General features: G+C 41.7%; 1 protein-coding gene across 2 annotated transcripts in view; it reads left to right on the plus strand.

Moving 5' to 3' along the window:
- Window positions 1-20,699, plus strand: part of LOC109400513 (ATP-binding cassette sub-family G member 8) — a 274,620-nt gene that overhangs the window by 234,178 nt on the left and 19,743 nt on the right. For both annotated transcript variants that reach the window (XM_029859993.2, XM_062846650.1), the window contains exon 3: window positions 20,294-20,689. In XM_029859993.2, the coding sequence (XP_029715853.2) occupies window positions 20,294-20,689 (396 nt within the window). The remainder of the gene's footprint in view (window positions 1-20,293; window positions 20,690-20,699) is intronic.

The following is a 20,699-nucleotide window of genomic DNA, read 5'->3' on the forward strand; positions in this document are numbered from 1 at the left end:
TCCTATGTACATCCTGAAACTTACTCGTTCCTTCCTGTCAAATCGTTCCTACCAAGTGTGCGTCAGATCGACATGGAGTACCATTCGGTGTACCGCAAGGTGCTGTGCTAAGCCCCACGCTGTACAATATCTTCACCGCCGACCTGGTGATGCTCGAAGATGTCAAATATTATCTTTTCGCTGACGATACTGGTTTCATCGCTTCCGACTCTGACCCGACCATTGTACTCACTAAATTACAAGCGGCTCAAAATGCCATCGAACGATATCAACGAAAGTGGAAAATTAAGACCAACGCTGAAAAATCGCAGGCAATTTTCTTCACTCGAAAACGAAGTCCTCGCAAACTTCCACAAAACGATATCTCTGTGTGGGGGCGCCATATTCCATGGTCGGATGACGTACGTTATTTGGGTCTAACTTTGGATCGCAAACTTACATTTGCCCTGCACATCAAAACCGCCTTGAGTAAGTGTGATAAGCTCATTAGGATGCTCTACCCGCTGGTTAATCGTCGCTCACATCTGGACACAAACTCGAAACTGCTTTTGTACAAAACGGTGTTCAAGCCTGTAATGACATACGGTTTTCCGGCGTGGTACAATTGTGCTGCAACCCACAGAAAAAAGCTCCAGATTAAACAGAACCGAATCCTCAAGATGATGCTGAACTTGGAGCCATTCCATTCAACTGACGACGTTCATAAAACTACAAACGTGGAAAGAATCGACGACTGGTTCCAACGTGTACTTCCAAAGTTCTGGATGGGATGCACCACCTCAGCAAATCCGCTTCTGCAACACCTACCTGTGATATTAGATTAAGATACATATTTTCCTCCAACTATCCCTAAACTCTATTAGCTAATTCAAAGGTTTTTTTTCGTGATTTTTCCTTTAGTTGATTATTTTTTATCTGAATTTGTATCCTAATCGTCGATAGTCTTGCAAATCTCGAACTATATAGCTGTTGAAAGGTTACCCATATCTCAGCTCGTGTAAACTATTTGTACCCATGTGTTATTGAATTAATATTGAATAAAACTAATAAATAAATAAAAATAAAAAGGATTTCCAATTCAGCAATTCTCGGAAGCAATAAATATAAATACAATAAAATCATAAAAAATTACAAAAATAATCATGGTAAAATTGCCTGAGAAATTTGCAAAATAACTGAAGAAGAAATTGCTGAAATAATTTCAGAGGAATAGCCATTGCAATTATAAGAAAATATCCAAAGAATTTGCTGATTAAATTCCATTGAAACTATCTAAGATATTAAAAAAAAAAACAACTATGCCGAAGCAATCCTCAAAGAATTGGCCACACTACGGTCTAAGGAAAACGGAGTCGTGGGATCGAATTCCACCAGAACTCGTTTTTTTTTTTCGAAAAATCATCTCCCAATTTGTCAATCAGCAAGATTGTGTGCCTTCTAATTAATTACAAGTATTTTTCCGTACAATCCTATAGGATTTCACTAGAGATTTCCCTAGTAATACCTTCTAAGATTTCTCTGGAAATTTCCACTATTCCCGAAATTTGTTTAGGGATGCCTCTAGAGATTTGTATCAGGATTACTTCAGCTGACATTCCTCGAAAAATGCCAAGAGGAATTCCAGGATTTCTAGAGTAATCCATGAAAAAAAAAATTCTAGAGGTATTCCTGGATGAGTCTTTGAAAAAATGCCTGGAAGAATCAAAGGTATTTTTGAAAGTATCCTAGGAAAACTGCCTAGAAGAATCCTAGCAAGAATGCCAGGAGAAATCCCTAGAGGGATTCCTGAAGGTATCACAGTAAGAATCTCTGGAGGAGACCTAAGAGGCATTCCTGAAACATTAAAAGCAGCAAGAATCGCTTATGTAAACCCATGAGGAGTTCCTGGATGAAAGTCAAGCGGGATCCTTGGAAAAATCCAATAAAAAGTATTTGGAGAAACCCCAGGAAAAAAAATGTATTTCCAGGAGAAAACATCGAAGGTACTTCTGCAAGGCTCCTAAAAAGATTGCCTTGAATAATCCTAGCAAGTTTTTTGGAAAATCCCTGGAGAAATTCTTAGAGGAATCCCTAGAAAACTTCCGGGAGGTATAACAGTAAGAATTTCTGGAGGAGTGTGAGGAAGAATTGCTGGAAGAACCACAGCAGGAATAGTTTGAGAAATCCAGCTGAAATTTTTGGAGGAAGGCCAAGAGGAGTTCCTCGAGGAATCCCATGAGAAATTTATGAGAGAGTCCTTGGGGGCTGTCCATAAACCACGTGGTCATTAAGGGGGGGGGGGGGGGTGCGGCCAATGAGCATTTTGTATGGACGAATAAAATTTTTTGTATGGACTAATGACCACGCGGGGGGGGGGGGGTTGAGAAGTCCCAAAAAAATGACCACGTGGTTTATGGACAGCCCCTTGGATAATCTATATCGGATAAAAAATCCTAGAGGAATCACCGGAGAGCTTCTGAAGAAATCATAGGAAAAATCTCAGAAGGTATTCTTAGAAGGGTTTTGCGATGTATCATTGTAGAAATCTTAGGAGGAATTGCAGGAGGAAACTATACAAGAATTTATAGGGAAACCCCATCAGGAATGCCTGGGGGAATCCAAAGGATAAATTCATGGAATACCTAGAGAAGTCCCTGCAAGGACCGGTAAAGGTATTCTGGAAGAATTTATGGGAAAGGCCCTGCAGGAATCGCAGGAGGATTTTCTGAAGAAATCCCAGGACGATTTCCCGGAAGAATTACAGCCATAATGCTAGGATAAATTCGTGAAAGAATCACTAGAAGAATTTCTAGACGTATCATAGTAAGGATTTCTGAAGGAATTGCTGGACGAACCGCAGGAGGAGTTGTTTGAGGTATTCTTGGTGGAAGGCCAAATGGATTTTCCGCAGGAATTCCATCAGGAATTTCTGGAGGAATCTTTGGATAAAATCTCTGGAGGAATTCCTGGATGAGTCCTTGGAGGAATCTCTGGTTGAACAACAAAAGAGATTTCTGCAAGAATCCCAGGAAGATTGCCTGGGAAGATCCCTGCAAATAGACAGGAGTAAGCTCTAAAAGAAACCGTAGCATAATTTCTGAAGTACCACAGTAAGAATTTCTGGACGAAGAATAGCTGGAAGAACCGCTTGAGGAAGAATTATTTGAGGAATCCCAGCAGGAATATCTGAAGGAATTTTTAGAATTCCGGGAGGTTTCGTAGAAGTAATTTCTTGAGGAATCCTAGAATCAGGAATGCCGGGCGTATCCAAAAAGAAGTTCCTCTAATATATGCCTAGAGGAATACATACAGTACTCCTTGAAAGAATCGGTAGAAGTATACTGTAGGAATCCCTGATGGAATCGCAGGGGGAATTTCTGGAGGAATCTCAGTCAGATATCCCGAAAGTGTTACTTGTTGCAAGGAGTCCTAATTTTTCTGAATATAATTCTGAAGGAGTCCTAATGGGAATTGTTTGAAGATTTCCAGCTGGAATTCATGAGGGAAGGCAAACATAAGTTCTTGGAGAAATCCCCTGTGGCATTTCTGAAAGTACCTTTAGAGGAAGTCCTGGTTAAATCCTTGAATAAATCTCTGGAATAATCACCGAAGGGATTTTTAGACAAATTCCTGGTAGATTTTCCGGAAAAATTGCCAGAAGATCTTCCTTAGTAGAATTCCTGAAGGTACCGCAGTGAGAGTTTTTGGAAGAGTTCTAAGAGATTCGCAGCAGGAGCTGCTTGAGGAATCCTAGCCACAATTCCCGGAAGAAGGCCAATAAAAGCTGGAGAAATTTGATGAAAATTTTCTGGGAGAATCTCTGAATTAAATCTGAATAAAATAAAAAGAATCGCCTGTGGAACTTCTGAAAGAATCCCAGGAAGATTGTCTAGAATAATCCCACCAGGAATTCCTCAAGGAATCCCAAGAGAAAATTTTAGAGGAATTCCTAGAATAATTCCGAGGAGTATCATAGTAAGAATTTGCAAAGAAATCCTAAAAGAAATTGCTGGATCAATCTCTGCAGAAATTTCTAGTATGTACAACCCCATCAGGACGAACTGTTTGGAAAATGCTAAGGGAAGTTTATTGAAGAAGTATCGGGAAGAATCCATAAAGGAAGCCTAGAGAAATCATTTTATGATTGGATAGAGGTATTTTTGGAAGAATCCATGGAGAAGTCTGTTGATTATTCTTACCGATATTCAAAACGCCAAAACGTACAATAGGTATATTATTAATTACGGGTGTGCTTATATTTTATTCGAATGTGCCATTAATAAATATTGGAATTATTGTGTTAATTTTTAAATTTTAGGTAACTATCAAGGAAAAATTCTAGGGGGTGCCAAATTTGTTCTAGGGGGTGCCAGGCACCCCTGGAACCCCCCCTAGCTACGCCAATGGCGCACATACTTCCACCAATTACCCACCACTTGTACATTCCACACGCCGCCATTGATCACATTTGCTCACACATTTATTCCGTCCATTCGCACCTCGCTCGCTCGCACGCATCAATCAGCCGTAAAACATCTTGACCGCCATAACCGGCCGGCCCGCCAGCATACTCACAGATCACCATCTCTGTACTTTCGCTTGGTGTAAAGATCCCTTGCCGCCTCCCGGCGGCACACGCAACGCACAAAACCGGCACAACGCGCGCGGGTCCAATCTGACACTGAAGCTGCTCTGCTGTACTAGATAACAGTTATCTACGCCGGTTTCCACCAAATGCACGCGAATAAGCCACATTTAAAAATCTAAATTTAATCATTTCCAGCCTAGTTTCCCACAAAAAAAAAAAACGAACGAAAAAAAAGCACGCAACTTTGCATTTTGGAGAGCACCTCTTGTGCTAGTGCCACGATTCATCTCGCTCCGACCAAAAGCCAGTCGTACATACCACATATGCAATGCATGCGGCGAGGAGAAATATTCGGGAACCAATTCCCGCTACTTTTCTTCGATTTCTACCCCGGTCAACCCGGCCGGGCGGCAGTTGGCTCTTGCCACTCTCGGGCACAATGGTTCAGAATGCAAATTGAGAAGGAAGAATGGTTGCCTTTCAAAAGCGTATCACTAATATTGAGAACAGGTTCGTGTATACATCAAAATGGAATTTCATCTGTCGGCTGTACGGGCTTGTTTTGAAGTTGACCATCAATGTTAACTTCTTTTCCCGATCAGCCTAGATAGCTGTGTAGTGTCGGTAGCGGTTGTCTCAATTGGCTAAGAATAACACTACGGATCGCCTGATCCAGTGGTAAGAGTCCACAAAGCAGGTGACCCCTAATTCATGGCGTTATGCGGCTTTATGCTTACCGTGCCAAGGAATGAATGGTTAGGGAAGTCTAATAAAAACCTAATCACAAACGGAGCCTGTGGAGAATTAGGGCGTCCTCCACGGTATTACGCCCTTGCGTTTCTCCGAGATACAGCGGCCGTTTGCTCGTTGCAAATTGTTTACTTTGCAACGAGCGAATGCCATTCGCTAATTGCAACGTCACTTTGATACTAAAGTGCATCGAAATGCACTGACGGCATGACTGAGAGCACGAATTTGACACTTGATTGCTTTTTAATTGCAAAAACTTGTCAAATTTTGCAATTAGCGGCCTGGCAACTAAAAAGCGTTGCAACGAGCGGGTTTGCAACGAACGAACGGCCGCTGTAATCAGTTGCCCTTTTTAAGTCTCATATTAAAGGCTAAATAAGGGCGGGGTTATTCAAATGTTGTTGATTAGCATATATTACTACCTATATGGGTTCGCTTAATCTGTTTTCGCCATTTGCGTTTTTCAATTGACACTGATTCGGTTTGTCGTTGATAATTCCTTTTTGTGCTGTGATTGTGAAGAGTGTAATGCTGTCTAGTTTAGATAGTGGATACGGCTAGGAAACCTCAGATCAATTTTCAGTGTAAAAAGCGTGTGTAGCCCAAGTGACTCTACTTCAAAAAGTTCATTTTCGTAGGGTAACTTCTGTATAGGGTTCCTTGTGAACCCAGTTTTGCTTCTTTTATTATAAATGAAGTGTCGTGCCTCGAGCATGCTACATCTTAGAATAACGTTAACAGTATGTTTCCATCCTTCCTTATGGATGCCTTCAAGCAAGCTCTTGTACCTACCTTGATACCTTGTTGGCTACAAAGTAACTTTACTCCAACGCCGAGCGTATAGTAGAGCACCATCTTCGTCGGTCTTGGGCGATGTTCCTCCAGTTTCCCCGAACGTGTAGGGATCGTAGATCTTCTTCAATCGCGTGCAGCCAGCGAGTTCGAGTCGCCTACCTCTACCGGGTTCTCTGCTGTATATTGTTTTCGCTATTCTTTCTTCCGACATTCGCACTACGTGTCCAGCCCACTGAAGTCTGCCGTATTTTATACGTTTCACAATATTCGCATCTTCGTACACTCTGTACAACTCGTGATTTATGCGTCTGCGCCACACTCCATTTTCTTGTTTCCCACCGAGAATTGTCCGCAGCACTTTGCGCTCAAAAACTCCAAAAGCTTTTCGGTCTACCTCTTTTAACGTCCACGCTTCGTGACCGTAGAAGGCAACCGGCAGAATCAGCGTCTTATACAGAGCAAATTTTGTTTGCGTTTGCAAGTTACGGGACCTAAGCTGGCTATGCAATCCGTAAAAGGCCCTGTTCGCAGCTGCAATACGCCTTTTCACTTCACGGGAAACGTCATTGTCACATGTCACAAGTGTTCCAAGATAAACAAATTCTTCAACAACTTCAAACACTTCCCCATCAATCACTACCTCAGCACTAACACCACTAGGCCTGCTTCTGTCTCTACCCGCTATCATGTACTTCGTCTTGGAAGAGTTAATCGTCAAGCCTATCCTCGCTGTCTCTCTCTTCAGAGAAGCATAAGCTTTCTCCACTGCCCTACGATCGATGCCGATGAGATCAATATCGTCCGCAAAACCGAGGAGCATGTGCGACCGTGTGATGATAGAGCCATTCCTCTGCACGCCCGACCTCCTAATCGCTCCTTCGAGTGCAATGTTGAACAATAATTTTGAAAGAGCATCCTCCTGCTTCAATCCATCCAAGGTCACAAACGACGTAGGCACTTCGTCTTCGATCCGAATACTTGATTATGATCCATCCAGCGTTGCGCGTATCAGCCTAATTAGTTTCGCCGGAAAACCATGTTCTGACATTATCTGCCAAAGCTCATTTCACTGAATCGTACGCTGCTTTAAAATCAATGAACAGATGGTGAGTCTGCAAGTTATATTCCCGAAATTTATCTAGGATCATCCGCAGGACAAACATTTGATCCGTCGTTGATCGGCTCTCACGAAAATCAGCCTGGTATTCGCCGACGAAGGACTCCTCAAGAGGTCGCAGTCTGTTGAACAGGACACGCGACAGTATCTTATACGCCGAATTTAAAAGGGTAATCCCTCTGTAATTGACACACTCCAGTTTGTGCCCTGTCTTGTAGATTGGGCATATGAGGCCATCCAACCAACTGGTGAGCAATTCTTCATCCTCCCAAATCTTTATAATAATCTGGTGGATTGATTGAGGTAGCTGCTCGCTTCCGTGCTTAAGAAGTTCGACCGGGATCTCGTCCTTCCCAGCAGCCTTGCTGTTTTTCAGCTACCTAAGGGCCTTTTTAACCTCATCCAGTGTTGGTGGTTCCACTGCTTGACTGTCACCCATTCCTGGGTGCTCATTCGCTGCTACCGTTCAACAAATCTTCGAAGTGCTCCTTCCACCTGGCTGCCACCATTGTTTTGTCTGTCAGCAAATTTCCTTCCCGGTCATTGCACATGGCGGGCACTGGCGCAGTCTTGTGCCGCGCGCCATTGACAGTTTCATAAAACCTCCGCATATCGTTCCTGTCCATATTTTTCTGCGCTTCAGCAATAACACTCTCTTCATGTTGCCGTTTTTTTTCTGCGGTGGATTCGTTTCTCTTCTGCTCTTGCAACCCTGTACCGCTCTCGGTTCTGTCGGGAACCGGCCACTAGCATTCGACTTCTGACGGCATTCTTTTCGTTCGTCACTCGTTGGCAGTCCTCGTCAAACCTACCATTATTTGGCGTCGCTGAACGGTACCTATCACCTCTTGCGCTGTTGTTGACACTGCTTCGTGGATAACTCCCCATAAGCTGTTGACATCTCCAGATCCGTTGGTCTCTCCTATCCTCTCGTCTAGCTTCTGATGGTACTGTGCAGCAACCCCTTCGGCTGACAAGCGGTGGATATTGAAACGCATCGTCCTGTTGTTTCTTGAACTCGTGACGCTGGATAATCGCGCCCGAATTTTTGCGGCTACAAGATAATGATCCGAGTCAATTTTCGGGCCTCTGTAGGACCTCACATCTATGACGTCCGAAAAATGTCGCCCGTCGACCAGCACGTGGTCTATCTGGGAGCAAGTGTCACCACTCGGGTGTCGCCAGGTGTGTTTTCGGATATTCTTACGTGCGAAGTAGGTACTGCTGATTGCCATCCCTCTAGTAGCAGCGAATGTCACAAGGCGCAGACCATTATCGTTGGTAACAGAATGAAGGCTTTCCGTTCCAATGACAGGCCGAAAGAAACATTCTGCGCACATCTGCGCATTTGCATCTCCGATAACTATTTTGACATCTTGTTTTAGGCACTCTCCGTAGGCCTTATCAAGGCTCTCATAGAACTCATCCTTCTTGTCATCGGGTTTATCGTTCGTTGGCGCATAGATGCTGATCAGGCTGTAGTTAAAGAACTTGCCCTTCATCCTCAACACACAGATTCGGTCGCTTATCGGCTTCCATCGAATAACTCGCTTCATCTGCTTCCCGATCACAATAAAGCCAACTCTGCGTTCTGCCTTATCGCCGCCGCTGTAGTAGATGTGGTACTTGAATGAAGTGTTGGCGATGGGATCCACCGCTCGGAATTCACGTTCTCCAGTTTTGAGCCAGCGTATCTCCTGGATAGCGGCCACATTAACGCCGACATTCTGCAGTTCACGAGCCAGGAGCCCAACACGTGCGGGTTCATTCAAAGTTCTCACGTTCCAAGATCCGACTTTCCAATCGTTGTCCTTTATTCGTTGCCGGGTCTGTTGCCGTTGAATCAATCCGTTTACTCTACTATTGCTTTTCTGGGTGTTTGAAGGTTTTCAGCAGACTACCTTACCGGGGCCGCGCTGCCTACATTGCGTTGAAGGGGCTGCCCTTCTTAGGTATAGCTGACGCAATACAGCATTTCATACTCAGCCGCTGGATGCCAGAACAGACGCTGTTTGAGCCGCACCTCCTTGGTGAACAGACACTCGGGACGTACCTCCACAATCTAGCTGAAGTCAGAAGGACAACAGTGCCCAGACTGCACTACCAGCTAAGCACACAACTCTTAGCTGGCGGTCTTTGTCATCGTTTGACCCGTGGAAGCATGAGGTAGGAACTTGTGAGGACCAGAGCTATGTTGGACTCTCTCCTTATCGACTCACCATTTTGCAGCCCAAGCAAGCTCTTGTATTCAGCATCTTTTCGCTGATATTTGGCAGTATTGCTACGATGACTACATCATCTGAAGTAGCTCAAACATTAATTTGAGATGTTTCATTTCGATGGAATACTTAGGTAGTACAGTTCATGGGATAACTTAACATAGAATTACACCTAACCATGAGCATGAGCAGAATTTGTCATGAGTTTACTGATTAGCATGTGTCAGAAGAGGAGTCTCTATTTGACCTTCTTTGCACTTGACGAATTTCGCGCCAACTCGACCAGTGGTTGGCAACACCCTCTCAGAATCGAATGAAACTTGGTGGGCATAAAGACTAGGTTTTTATAAGCAACTTTGCATACTTAAATTTTCGAAAATTTTCAAGAGTAACATTTGAAGAGGGCCTAACTTTTTTTCGAAGATTTTTTTAAAATCGATGTAACTCAAAAATGACAAGACCTATAGAAAAGTGTTGTATGGGGGACTTTTGGAGAATTGTCCAAGCTTTCATGAAAAAATATTTTAAAAATTCTAAATACATTTTTACACGCTAAAAAACATATTTTTAAAATTAAAAGTCAATTTACAGAAAATGCCCACTTTTTTATGTTTTGAAAATTTTTTTCCAAGAAAGTCAATATTGTTGCCTAACTTTCCTCCATACATCACAAGATGGGCACTTTTAAGGAAAAAAAGTTTTTCTAACAAAAACTTTTTCATGTTATTTTTTTTTAGCGTGTTGCGCATTAACTCGTACAGGATGTATCAAGAATCCTTATACCCATTTAATAACACTCAATGGGCATTACAACTTTGTTTGATTGGGTGCCTTCTTTTTCTTGGCGTTACATCCCAACTGGAATAGAACCTGTTTCTCAGCTTGTTTTGATATCTGAATGCTTAAAACAGCATTCTGTTTGCTGAAATTGTATTATTGTGTGCTTAGAACCAGGGAACTAACATCATTATTAGAAGCGAATGATAAAGAATCGGTTTGATTTCAACAATGGCTAACCACTGATCGATGCAATTTGGAAACTATTACTAAGACTATAGACGAGTTTGTTTCGTATTTTGTAGAAAAAGTTGATAAGCTTATAACTCATGATTTCATTTATAAAGAACACTCCTCATTTTTGCGGGATAAAAAAGAATCTCTTAAACAGGGTGAAGTATTAACAATTTGTGACTTTTCAGAAAATTATTTATTTATCATTCAAAATTCAGCTCAAGGTTACCATTGGAATAATTCTCAAGCTACCATTCACCCCTTTGAAGTGTACTACAGAAAAGAAAATAAGTTGGAAAACTTGAGCTTTATAATAATATCTGAAGTACTTACACACGATACAACAGCAGTTCAGTTATTTATATCAAAACTGCTGGATTTCATTAAACAATCGATTGATTTCTCAAAAATTACTTTCATGTCAGATGGAGCAGCAGCTCATTATAAGAACAAAAAAAAATTTGCCAGTTTGTGCAGTTTTCGGTCCAATTATGGATTGGAAGCAGAATGGCACTTCTTCGCAACTTCACATGGCAAAGGTCCATGTGACGCTATTGGAGGTACTCTCAAGCGAATGGCAAAACGAGCAAGTCTTGCTCGAGATTATGGAAACACAATCACAACTCCTCGAGAACTGTATGACTGGGCAGTTAAACAGTCAGATATACATATAACAAAATTGAATTTCTGCTGTATTTCAAATGAACAATATGCAAAAATGACGGATGAACTTGAAGAACTATACACATACAGTCACGTAAAAACAATACCTGGTACATAAAAATTTCATTCATTCTGAAAATCAAATTGAAGCGAAGAAGTTTTCAAATTCAAAAGATAATCCAAAAAAGTTTACTTTGTTTCAGATAGACTAAAGATCTAATATTCAAAAAACGTTACAATAGAATGTATAAAAGAAGGATGTATATATTGTAGAAAAGAAAATAATTGAATACACATATACATATGTACGTATTTCATCAATACACAAGCGTTTTCATTGATATAAAACCCTAAAAGCAAATTTGTCTTGAGCCCTTTCCAATATCAAGCAGTTAATGCACAACACGCAAAAAAAAAAATGAAAAAGTTTTTTTTAGAAAATTTTTTTTTCCTTAAAAGTGCCCATCTTGTGATGTATGGAGGAAAGTTAGGCAACTATATTGTCTTTCTTGGGAAAAAAATTCAAAACATAAAAAAGTGGGCTTTTTCTGTAAATTGACTTTTAATTTTGAAAAGATATTTTTTAGCGTGAAAAACATTTTTTTATATTTTTTAAATATGTTTTCTTGAAAGCTTGGGCAATTCCCTAAAAGTCCCCCATACATCACTTTTTTGTACAACTTATCATATTCGAGTTATATTTTTTGTGAAAAAAAAACGGCTAATGCGCAACACGCTAAAAAAACTAACATGAAAAAGTTTTTGTAAGAAAAACTTTTTTTCCTTAAAAGTGCCCATCTTGTGATGTATGGAGGAAAGTTAGGCAACAATATTGACTTTCTTGGAAAAAAATTTTCAAAACATAAAAAAGTGGGCATTTTCTGTAAATTGACTTTTAATTTTAAAAATATATTTTTTAACGTGTAAAAATGTATTTAGAATTTTTAAAATATTTTTTCATGAAAGCTTGAACAATTCTTTAAATTTCCCCCATACATCACTTTTTTGTACATCTTATCATATTCGAGTTATTTTTTTGTGAAAAAAAACGGTTAAAAAACTTTGACTCTTTTTAAATGTTAGTCTAGGTTAATTTTGAAAAAACAAAATATGCAAAGTTGCTTGAAAAGGTAAAGTCTTGAAACCAACAAAATTTCATAACATTCTGAGGGGGTGCTGCCAACCCCGAAGACGAGTTGGTGCGAAATTCGTCACTTCTGAGTGTTCCTTCGCAAACTTTGCGTATTCAGGCGTCCCTGCTCAACAAACTAGGGCACCTGTAATAATTGGTTGCGACCACATTTTATGGATAACTCGCTTCCTTTGCTACTCCAAGAGAGTTTCATTGTGGTTTTGTACCTGCAATGCTCTCCATTGTGGTATATAATAACTATTGCTTTGAAAGAAGCTTATCCTTTGCGGTCTGTGCGGACCGCAAGAGGTATTCCTGAATGGAACTCAGATCTGTTCAAGTTCAAAATATTTTCGGATAAACCAATCTTTTGTATAGCTACGAATTTTTAGCTTTTGCCCCGAGGATTGTAGCTTTAGAATCAATTTAGTGGACATTAAAAAGCTCTGCTTACTTCAAATCTCCAGGAACAAATGGGGCTTTGTCCTATTTTTCTCCAGAGGGATTTGAGTTTTTCAAACATGTATTGAGCTCTTGTAGTTTTCTATTGGGTATTTTCATGGCATGAAATTACTCTGTAGTTCTATCCCGAAAAGATGCGTGCGTTGTATAAAGAAGGAATGAGTTCCAGATTTATCTGGTTACCTCGTTCTTTCTAAAATGCTTTAAACGCATTGTCGATTATCACATCTGTGATGTTCGTCTGGCTAACATGCCTGTTCATGTGTACTCACATGCCTCCAAATTTGGAATGTCCACAGTGACTCTTTTACACGTTTATACGTTTTAACCGTTTTCAAGAAAGCACTTGCTCAAAGCACAAGCAATTTCTTGAATATTGAAGATGCTTTCGATGACGTGCCTTTCTATGTCATATTGAAAGTCGCATGACGTCACAAGATACCTCCAATGAGCTAGAGGCTCCCTTTACGCTTATGTGTTTTACAGTGTCCTTTTCAGGCTACTGATTAACCCCGTTGTGGTATGGGCTATGAGCACTCGTTGCGCTTATGCGTTCATTCCCTCTTCTAGGGCTGCCCTTCCTATTTCATCACCTTCCCTTTCCTAATTCCCATCCCTTGTCCCATTCTCCCTCGGATAAATGATGAAATAGACTTGTATGTATGGCGATGGCACAAATGTCCCAAATGGAGGATAACGTGTCTCTGGAGCCGGCCTTCTGATACCTGAATATAACTTTTTTTTTACAAGCATCGGATCGCTTTGTGGTCTTCGACAAAGTTTATTAGAACATTCATGGCCAATACTTTACATTATCGGGTAAAAAGTTTCAGACAAACTTTTTCAACTTATGACAAAAATGCAAAAAATATGTTTTCCCATACAAATTTCAATTGCAATGCGCAAAGTGTAGACCGATCGTGTTCAAATTTTGCGCAGATACTCAGGACCCGAAATGGAACCAAAAAAGGGTTGATCTAAGAAAACGTTTCCGATGACTAGTTTATTATATAAAGGAATAACAAAAGCATCAAAATCATGATGTTTAGGCAAGCAATGCCAACGCTAAAACTTTTTTTCAAAGTGATCTGATGCTTACTTTGTGGTCCTCGACAAAGTTTTTCAGGACACCCTAGCTTATGTTTTCACATGATCGGTTACATGGTTTTAGAAAAATTTGAGAGAAATGCAAAAGAGTGTGTTTTCGCATGTGAAATTTAATACAAACTTCATACGCGATGCGCAAAACGTAGACATAATCGATCGTGCCCAAATTTTGCACACTTATTTGGGTCCTCAAATGGGACCTAAAAAGTTTTAATCTGATGGGATTGCATCAAATTTTTCATTTTTTATATAACGGATGACCCACTCTTATAAAATCCAGTGACCGTTTCTTATACTTCCTATTGAATTCGAGTTCCTTTAAATTCCATTTTTGCCTTTCTCGTACACTAAGTGTACTGGAAAGGCTATATGTTCACTTCAAAAATGACTTTTTGATAGAAGGCCCGGAGGGTCGAGTCACATATACCAATTAACTCTGCTCGACGAATTGAGGTGATTTCTGTGTGTGTATGTATGTATGTGTGTGTGTGTGTGTATGTGTGTGTGAGTATGTGTGTGTACAAGAAAACTCACATTACTTTTTGACAATTATCTCAACCGATTTTAATGTCCGACGGTTCATTTGACGCGGAATCTGGTCCCATTGTTTCCTATTGAAAATGGTTCGAATCGGTTCAACCGTTCCGAAGTTATGGCCATTTAGGTGTTCCGGACCGGTTCCCCAGGAAGCGGCCAGATATGAAAATGCTACAGAACCATGCATGGACACATCAGACCGCGACTTTCTCGATAAGCTGACGAACGGTAAGCAAGAAAATAGTCTCAGGCCATATCTGGACCGGCAGTGTTGCGGAATCGGTTCCGGATGTCTCACCGGAAGTGGCAATATATAAAAGTGAGCCAAATCCATGCATGCGATACATAAAATAGGGGTTTTTTTGATAACCTGATAAACAGTGAGCAGGAAAATAGCCTTTGATCCAGCAGAGACTACCGGTAGTGTTCCAGAACCGGTTTCGGGTACCCCGCCGGAAGTGGCCAAATACAAAAATGAACCAAAACCATGCATGGGGCACATCAAATAATGGCTCCTTAGATAACCTGATGAACGGTTAGCAATAATATGGAATCAGACCATATTTTGGAAAACCAGTAGTATTCCGGAACCGGTTTCGTGTGTCCCACCGGAAGTGGTCAAATGTAGATGGGAACCAAACCCATGCATGCGACACATTAAATAGCAGCTTTTTCAATAACCTTAAGAACGGTAAGCAGGAAAATAGCCTTAGATCACAGCAGAGACTACCGGTAGTGTTCCGAAACCGGTTCCGAATGTCCCGCCGGATGTGGCCTAATACAAAAGTGAAACCCTAGACCAAACCCATGCATGGGACACATCAAATAGCGGCTTTTTCGATAACCTGGTGAACGGTAAGCAGGAAGATAGCCTTAGATTACTGCAGAGACTACCGATAGTGTTCTGGAACCGGTTCCGGATGTCCTGCCGGGAGTGGTCAAATATAAAAGTGAATCGAACCCGTGCATGCGACACATCAAATCGCGGCTCTTTAAATAACCTGATGAACGATTAGCAAGAAAACGGTTTTAGACCATGTTAGGGAAAACTAGTAGTGTTTCGGAACCGGTTCCGGGTGTCCCGCCGGAAGTGGTCAAATGCATATGGGAGCCAAATCCATGCGTTTTCGATAACCTGATGAACGGTTTACAAGAAAAAAAAAGCCTCAGATCACATTAGAGACTACCGGTTTTCCATTTTTTTTTTAGTAAAATGTGCAGAAAGTTTATGAACGACTGTAGAGTGATTTTTTGTTGTGAAATAAGTTATATTTTAGCTTGTTATTATCCTCTTGGTATTGATCGGCCTCCAGTAATAGTAAAGGTGGTCAAGCAGTCAACTAATAGGTCTGATATTTTTCGGCTCTGCCTATACATTGAACATAACGTCGAAAATATTTGCTATCAATAAGTTTCCCAACTCGATGATGGCTTGGATGAAATTCTTGCTTTTATAAATAAAGTATTCACAGGATTCAGGATGCTTAGGTTGACGGAAAGATCATGAGTACATATTCGACGAGAAAGGCACTACCACCACTAGGTGGATTAATCTGGGTTTTTAAGAGAAAAAACAACTTCTTCCGGGGATACGCCTGAAGATAGGTACTGATGTGGTGTGGGCTCGCAGTTTCAAGGGGAATGGAAAATGCTAGTTTTTTTATTATTCCTCACGTTTTGGTCCATTTGTGACCTTTATCAAGGATTCAATCTTACTGGTTTTCTGGTTTTTACTGTTTTTGATAAGAAAACCTTAGAGATTGGACCCTTGAAAAGGACACAAATGGACCGAAACATCGGAATAATCAGAAACTATAGCTTTCCATTCTGCTTAAGACTGCGAGGCCATACCATAACAAAAAAGAAAACATTTGTACCGGAAATCGGGAATCCAAATGTTGATCGCATCCTTAACCTTCACGTACCCGACCTCCGACAACTCATTTTCAAAGCGCTGGCATTTCGTCAATTTTCATCCGATTTTTTTGAGATCGTCCTCAATCGATCATAAATTGGTGCACGGTTGTTATAGCTAAGTGGTCATGCATATCCGGAACCATTCCGGGGATCTTCTGGATTGTGCTGTGTCAGGGGGGATACCAAAATGGCGAAAAGTGATTATTTCGTGTGTTACAGTGTTTGAACCATAGATTTTCACCATGACAGGTTCTGTGGGGCCTCATTGGAGACACTTCTGGTTTTAACCTACGCATGCCGTGCGACATATCAATCTTCTGTAGTCTGTATCAACTAATATGGCACTTCCATCTAGAACAGGTTCCACGAGGGCGCCATCGATTACATTTCAGATTTGCAACCAAAACGTGTCGTGCGACGTATCAATCTTCATGATTTCGAGAGAATGGGACAGAAAAGATAAACTAAAGTATGTACCAACTGGTATGGCTGCTCCGAAACACCTGAAACAGGTTTAGCGGAGGGCTCTCTAACACAATATCACACGAAATAATCACTTTTTGCCATTTGGCACACACCGCCTCCTTCCCTCAACTGACCCCAGTACGATCCGGAATAGTTTCAGGAAGCTTCAGGAAGGTTTCGGAGGGGTTCCAGGGGGTTCTAGAGAGCTTCCGGAAGGGCATTTCCAAGGCATTTTAGGACATTTCAGGTGATTTAAAGGGATTCTAGCAGACTTTCTAGGGTGTTTCAAATTTTTTCAGGGGATTTTCAAGGCGCTTCGAGTGATTTCAAGGGAATTCTGAGGTATTTGTAAGTATATCCCTTTCGTGACGGAGCGCAAAAAAGTGAAATCTCCATACAAATTGCTCAACTTTGGCTCTCCAGAACTCTTAGATTTCTCAAAAAAGTAATTATTATTTTTACTCATTTGAAAGAACTACTCTTTATCTTTTGATTTCTAGCGTTGACTACGTAGATAAATCGGAAATAAATAATATGCGACAGATAAAACTTTTTCATGTTTTACCGTTTTTGCCCACTTTTTGTTTACCTTGTTGTGGTAAATTTTACAGGCAACGTAAACAAAAGTTTATTTCACACATACAAGTATGAGTAATGGCTGAATTAGTGGAACAATTTACATCATATAAAACAAAGTCTAAACAGATGAAAAAAATATGCAAAACTGTTACCGCTCAACAGCACAATTGTGTTGGTTCGTCACGAAAGGGATATAAGCGGTTGCGGCATATTCTCAAGAAGGTTCCAAGGTTGTTTAAGGGGGATTGAAAGTGTTCCAAGAAGTTTCCGTGTTTTTAGAAGAGTTTAAATGCATTGCAAAGCACTTCAAGGGATTTCTGGTGGTTTCAGGTCGGAATAGAAGTGGTTTCTAGTGGTTTCAGGAAGCTTTGAATGAGGTTTCAAGGCGTTTCAAGACATTTCAGGGATTTTCGGAGGCTTTCAAGGGAGTTCTAGAGGGGTTTCAAAGCATTTCAGGGCATTTTTGATGGTTTCAGGAAGTTTTAGAACTTGCCTGATTTCCCTTGAAGTCCTTTGGAACAGCCCTGAAACGCCCTCGAAACCCCTGAAAACCGGAGCCTGTCTGAATCCCACTGAAACGGAATTCCTTAACATGCACTGCCCATGATATCCCCTGGACCGCTCTTGAAACCAGCTGAAACTCCATTTAACCTTTCAGGACGCGCGCCTGTTCGATGGCAAAACGGCACCGTGCTTGCACTGTATACGACAAGCGAGGTTTTTTGGTAGTGTTGTACTTTTCACAACAGCGCTAAAGAGTTAACACCCATTAAATAAACACCCCCGCCCCCTAAAAACACCCCTGAATTTCCCTAGAACGCACATGCAATACCCTGAAAGCCGTACAACATCCGTGGAACGCCCCTAAAATCTTTAAGAACCGCCTGAAACTAACTGATACATCCTGTAACGCCCTTACATCCCCCTGAAACCATCTAGAACGCCCTTGTAATTCTTATAAGCTTCTATGGACCTTCTGAAACTCCCTGAGATCTCCTGTATCACTCATGGAACGCCCTGAAGACCCTGGAGCATCCCTGGAACGTTCTGAAAGCCTTTAATGCCTCTGTAATGCCCTTGAACCCCATAGAAAACCCCTGAAACACATGCAACATCCGTAGAGCCTCTGGACACAGCTGAAACTCCTTTGAACACCCAGGAAACCTCTAAAAATCCCCTGGAACGCTCATTAAACTCCCTGTAACGCCCCTGAACGCCCTAGAATATCTCTGAAATCCTCTGAGACCATCTGGAATACCCCTGGAAGGGGCGTTCAACTGCAATAACAAAATGCTATATAAAATGGGCAATGGATATACATAGTTCTGTCCCATAGCATGGCCCGCTGAAGATGACCGATATAGAGAGTAGGTCGAAACGTTCGGTAAATACTGAATTTTCTAGTCAGGTTGAGCTCAGAAGATTGTCAGTTTCAGCCGCTCTCGAGGGAAAGAGTCAATAGAATATTCATACGGGTTATAGCGAAAACAGTGTTACTATCATGGCAGTAGATACCAAGAACAGAATTCCAGGACAGTTTGGATGACTTGTCAACTTGCCCAGTGTGGCTAATGGCGCGAAATGGTGCGAAAATGGGCTACTGTGGGCAAATGCAGAATGGAAAATTTCAAACTCAATCTAAACTTCTCGCCAAATTCCCCGTCTAGACCATTGTGCTGATACTCGGCCACCCGGACCTTTTTGGATCGAGCCTGCGATGTGTTCGAATGTGGAGTGGAAAACGCACCCAAAGCGGGTTTCTCTGACTGATAACTGACCCGCATCATATCTGTACTACTGCATACTATGTATGATGAAGCCTACATGTTGCCGGCAGCCGATAGCCGGCAACTTTGCAGCACTTTTTTCTCCATGTTGGGACGAGATAAATGTGGCCTACTTTTTCCATCGGTAGACTTTTCAGCGCCACACTATGTTACACGAAGAGATCTCCTCGTCTCTCCTTCTCTAATGGTCGCTAATGGCCATTGATTGCCGATGATGATGGTTTCTGTATTATGAACATATGTATGTTTGCGGCCGGCACCTGTTTGAGGGGATTGCTCTGCTTCACTAGAGATCGTGGTAGCAATTAGTGACTTTCTTCTAATCAGGTTTGAAAGAGGAACATGGTAGGGAATTTGAAACTTTTTTTACAAATTCTTTGACAATTTTTATATTTCATTTCTATCAATCACTAATATAATCATAACATCTAACATGCTAAAAAATGTGAAAAGTTTTGTTATAAATCGCTTGTCTCAATTATTCGAATGAACACAAATTTTAAAAATTTCCAAAAGAAAGACGGGCTTGATGGTCTAGTGGCTGCCGTTTCAGATTCGTATACAAAAGCTCTTGGGTTCAATCCCTAGCCCGTTCCTTTCCTCCTATTTTGTATCTTTCTATACACTTTCTCTCTCCTCTCTACATATCCATCGCTAGAACAGAAACGAGTTGAAAAAGCCGATTACTTTCCTACCAACTTTCACAGCATAGTGTCAATCTAGCAGATAACGCCTACGAGTTATGCAATCAAACGAACTGTGTCGCGTATCATCTTCAGAGTAATAATCAAACTAATCTGTCGCCTTACGTCTGGCATCCGCGCACCAATGTGTGAACCCTCTGCCGACCATATCCCACCAACACTCTGACATCTGCATCAATTTGTGCAGACGCAGAGGTATATTCGGTATGCTGTGGTTACACACGACTGCAATCACCAATTCCTTCCCCTTCCCCTCATTGATCCGCAACCTGACGTGGCTGGCGCCATTGTCGCCTAAAAATAGAACTAACAATCACACACTGAACATGCCTGCTTAGTCCCCGGCAGATATCTCATTGATTCCTTATGTGAGTGTAGCTGGTCTGTCGATACTGGAGTAGCATCCACGGGTGGTCAATCATGCTCAAGCTCATATTAGTCAATTTGTAATCACTTCCTTTTATCTCCCCCTTCATTCCAGACAAAATCTCAACTCAGACTTTGCCGACTCGGCCCTCGGCTCCTCGGACAAATCGCCACAGCCGTACAGTCCACAGCACCGCAGCAATGGCTACCGGGACGATCAGGCCATCTCCAATCACCCGCGCTACGGCGGACCCAAATCGAACCCGTTGAACTCCAACATGTACACCTACCTCAAGTTCGGCCTTCCGCGGGTATTTCCACCGAATGGTGGTGGTGGAGGAGGAGGAGGAGGAGGAGGCGGTGGTGGTCGTGGCCGTAACTCGTCCAAGGCAAACGGCCGAGGACGGGTGAACCGCGGCTACCGGGACAGTACCGGTCCGGGGCCGGGGTCTTCCGGGTACGATAGCAGCGATAACGAAACCCACCGCGGTAGAGTGCCAGCTAATTTAAGGTTTGTGAGC

Source organism: Aedes albopictus, chromosome 1 (assembly GCF_035046485.1).
Source record: "Aedes albopictus strain Foshan chromosome 1, AalbF5, whole genome shotgun sequence".
NCBI classification, from domain to species: domain Eukaryota; kingdom Metazoa; phylum Arthropoda; class Insecta; order Diptera; family Culicidae; genus Aedes; species Aedes albopictus.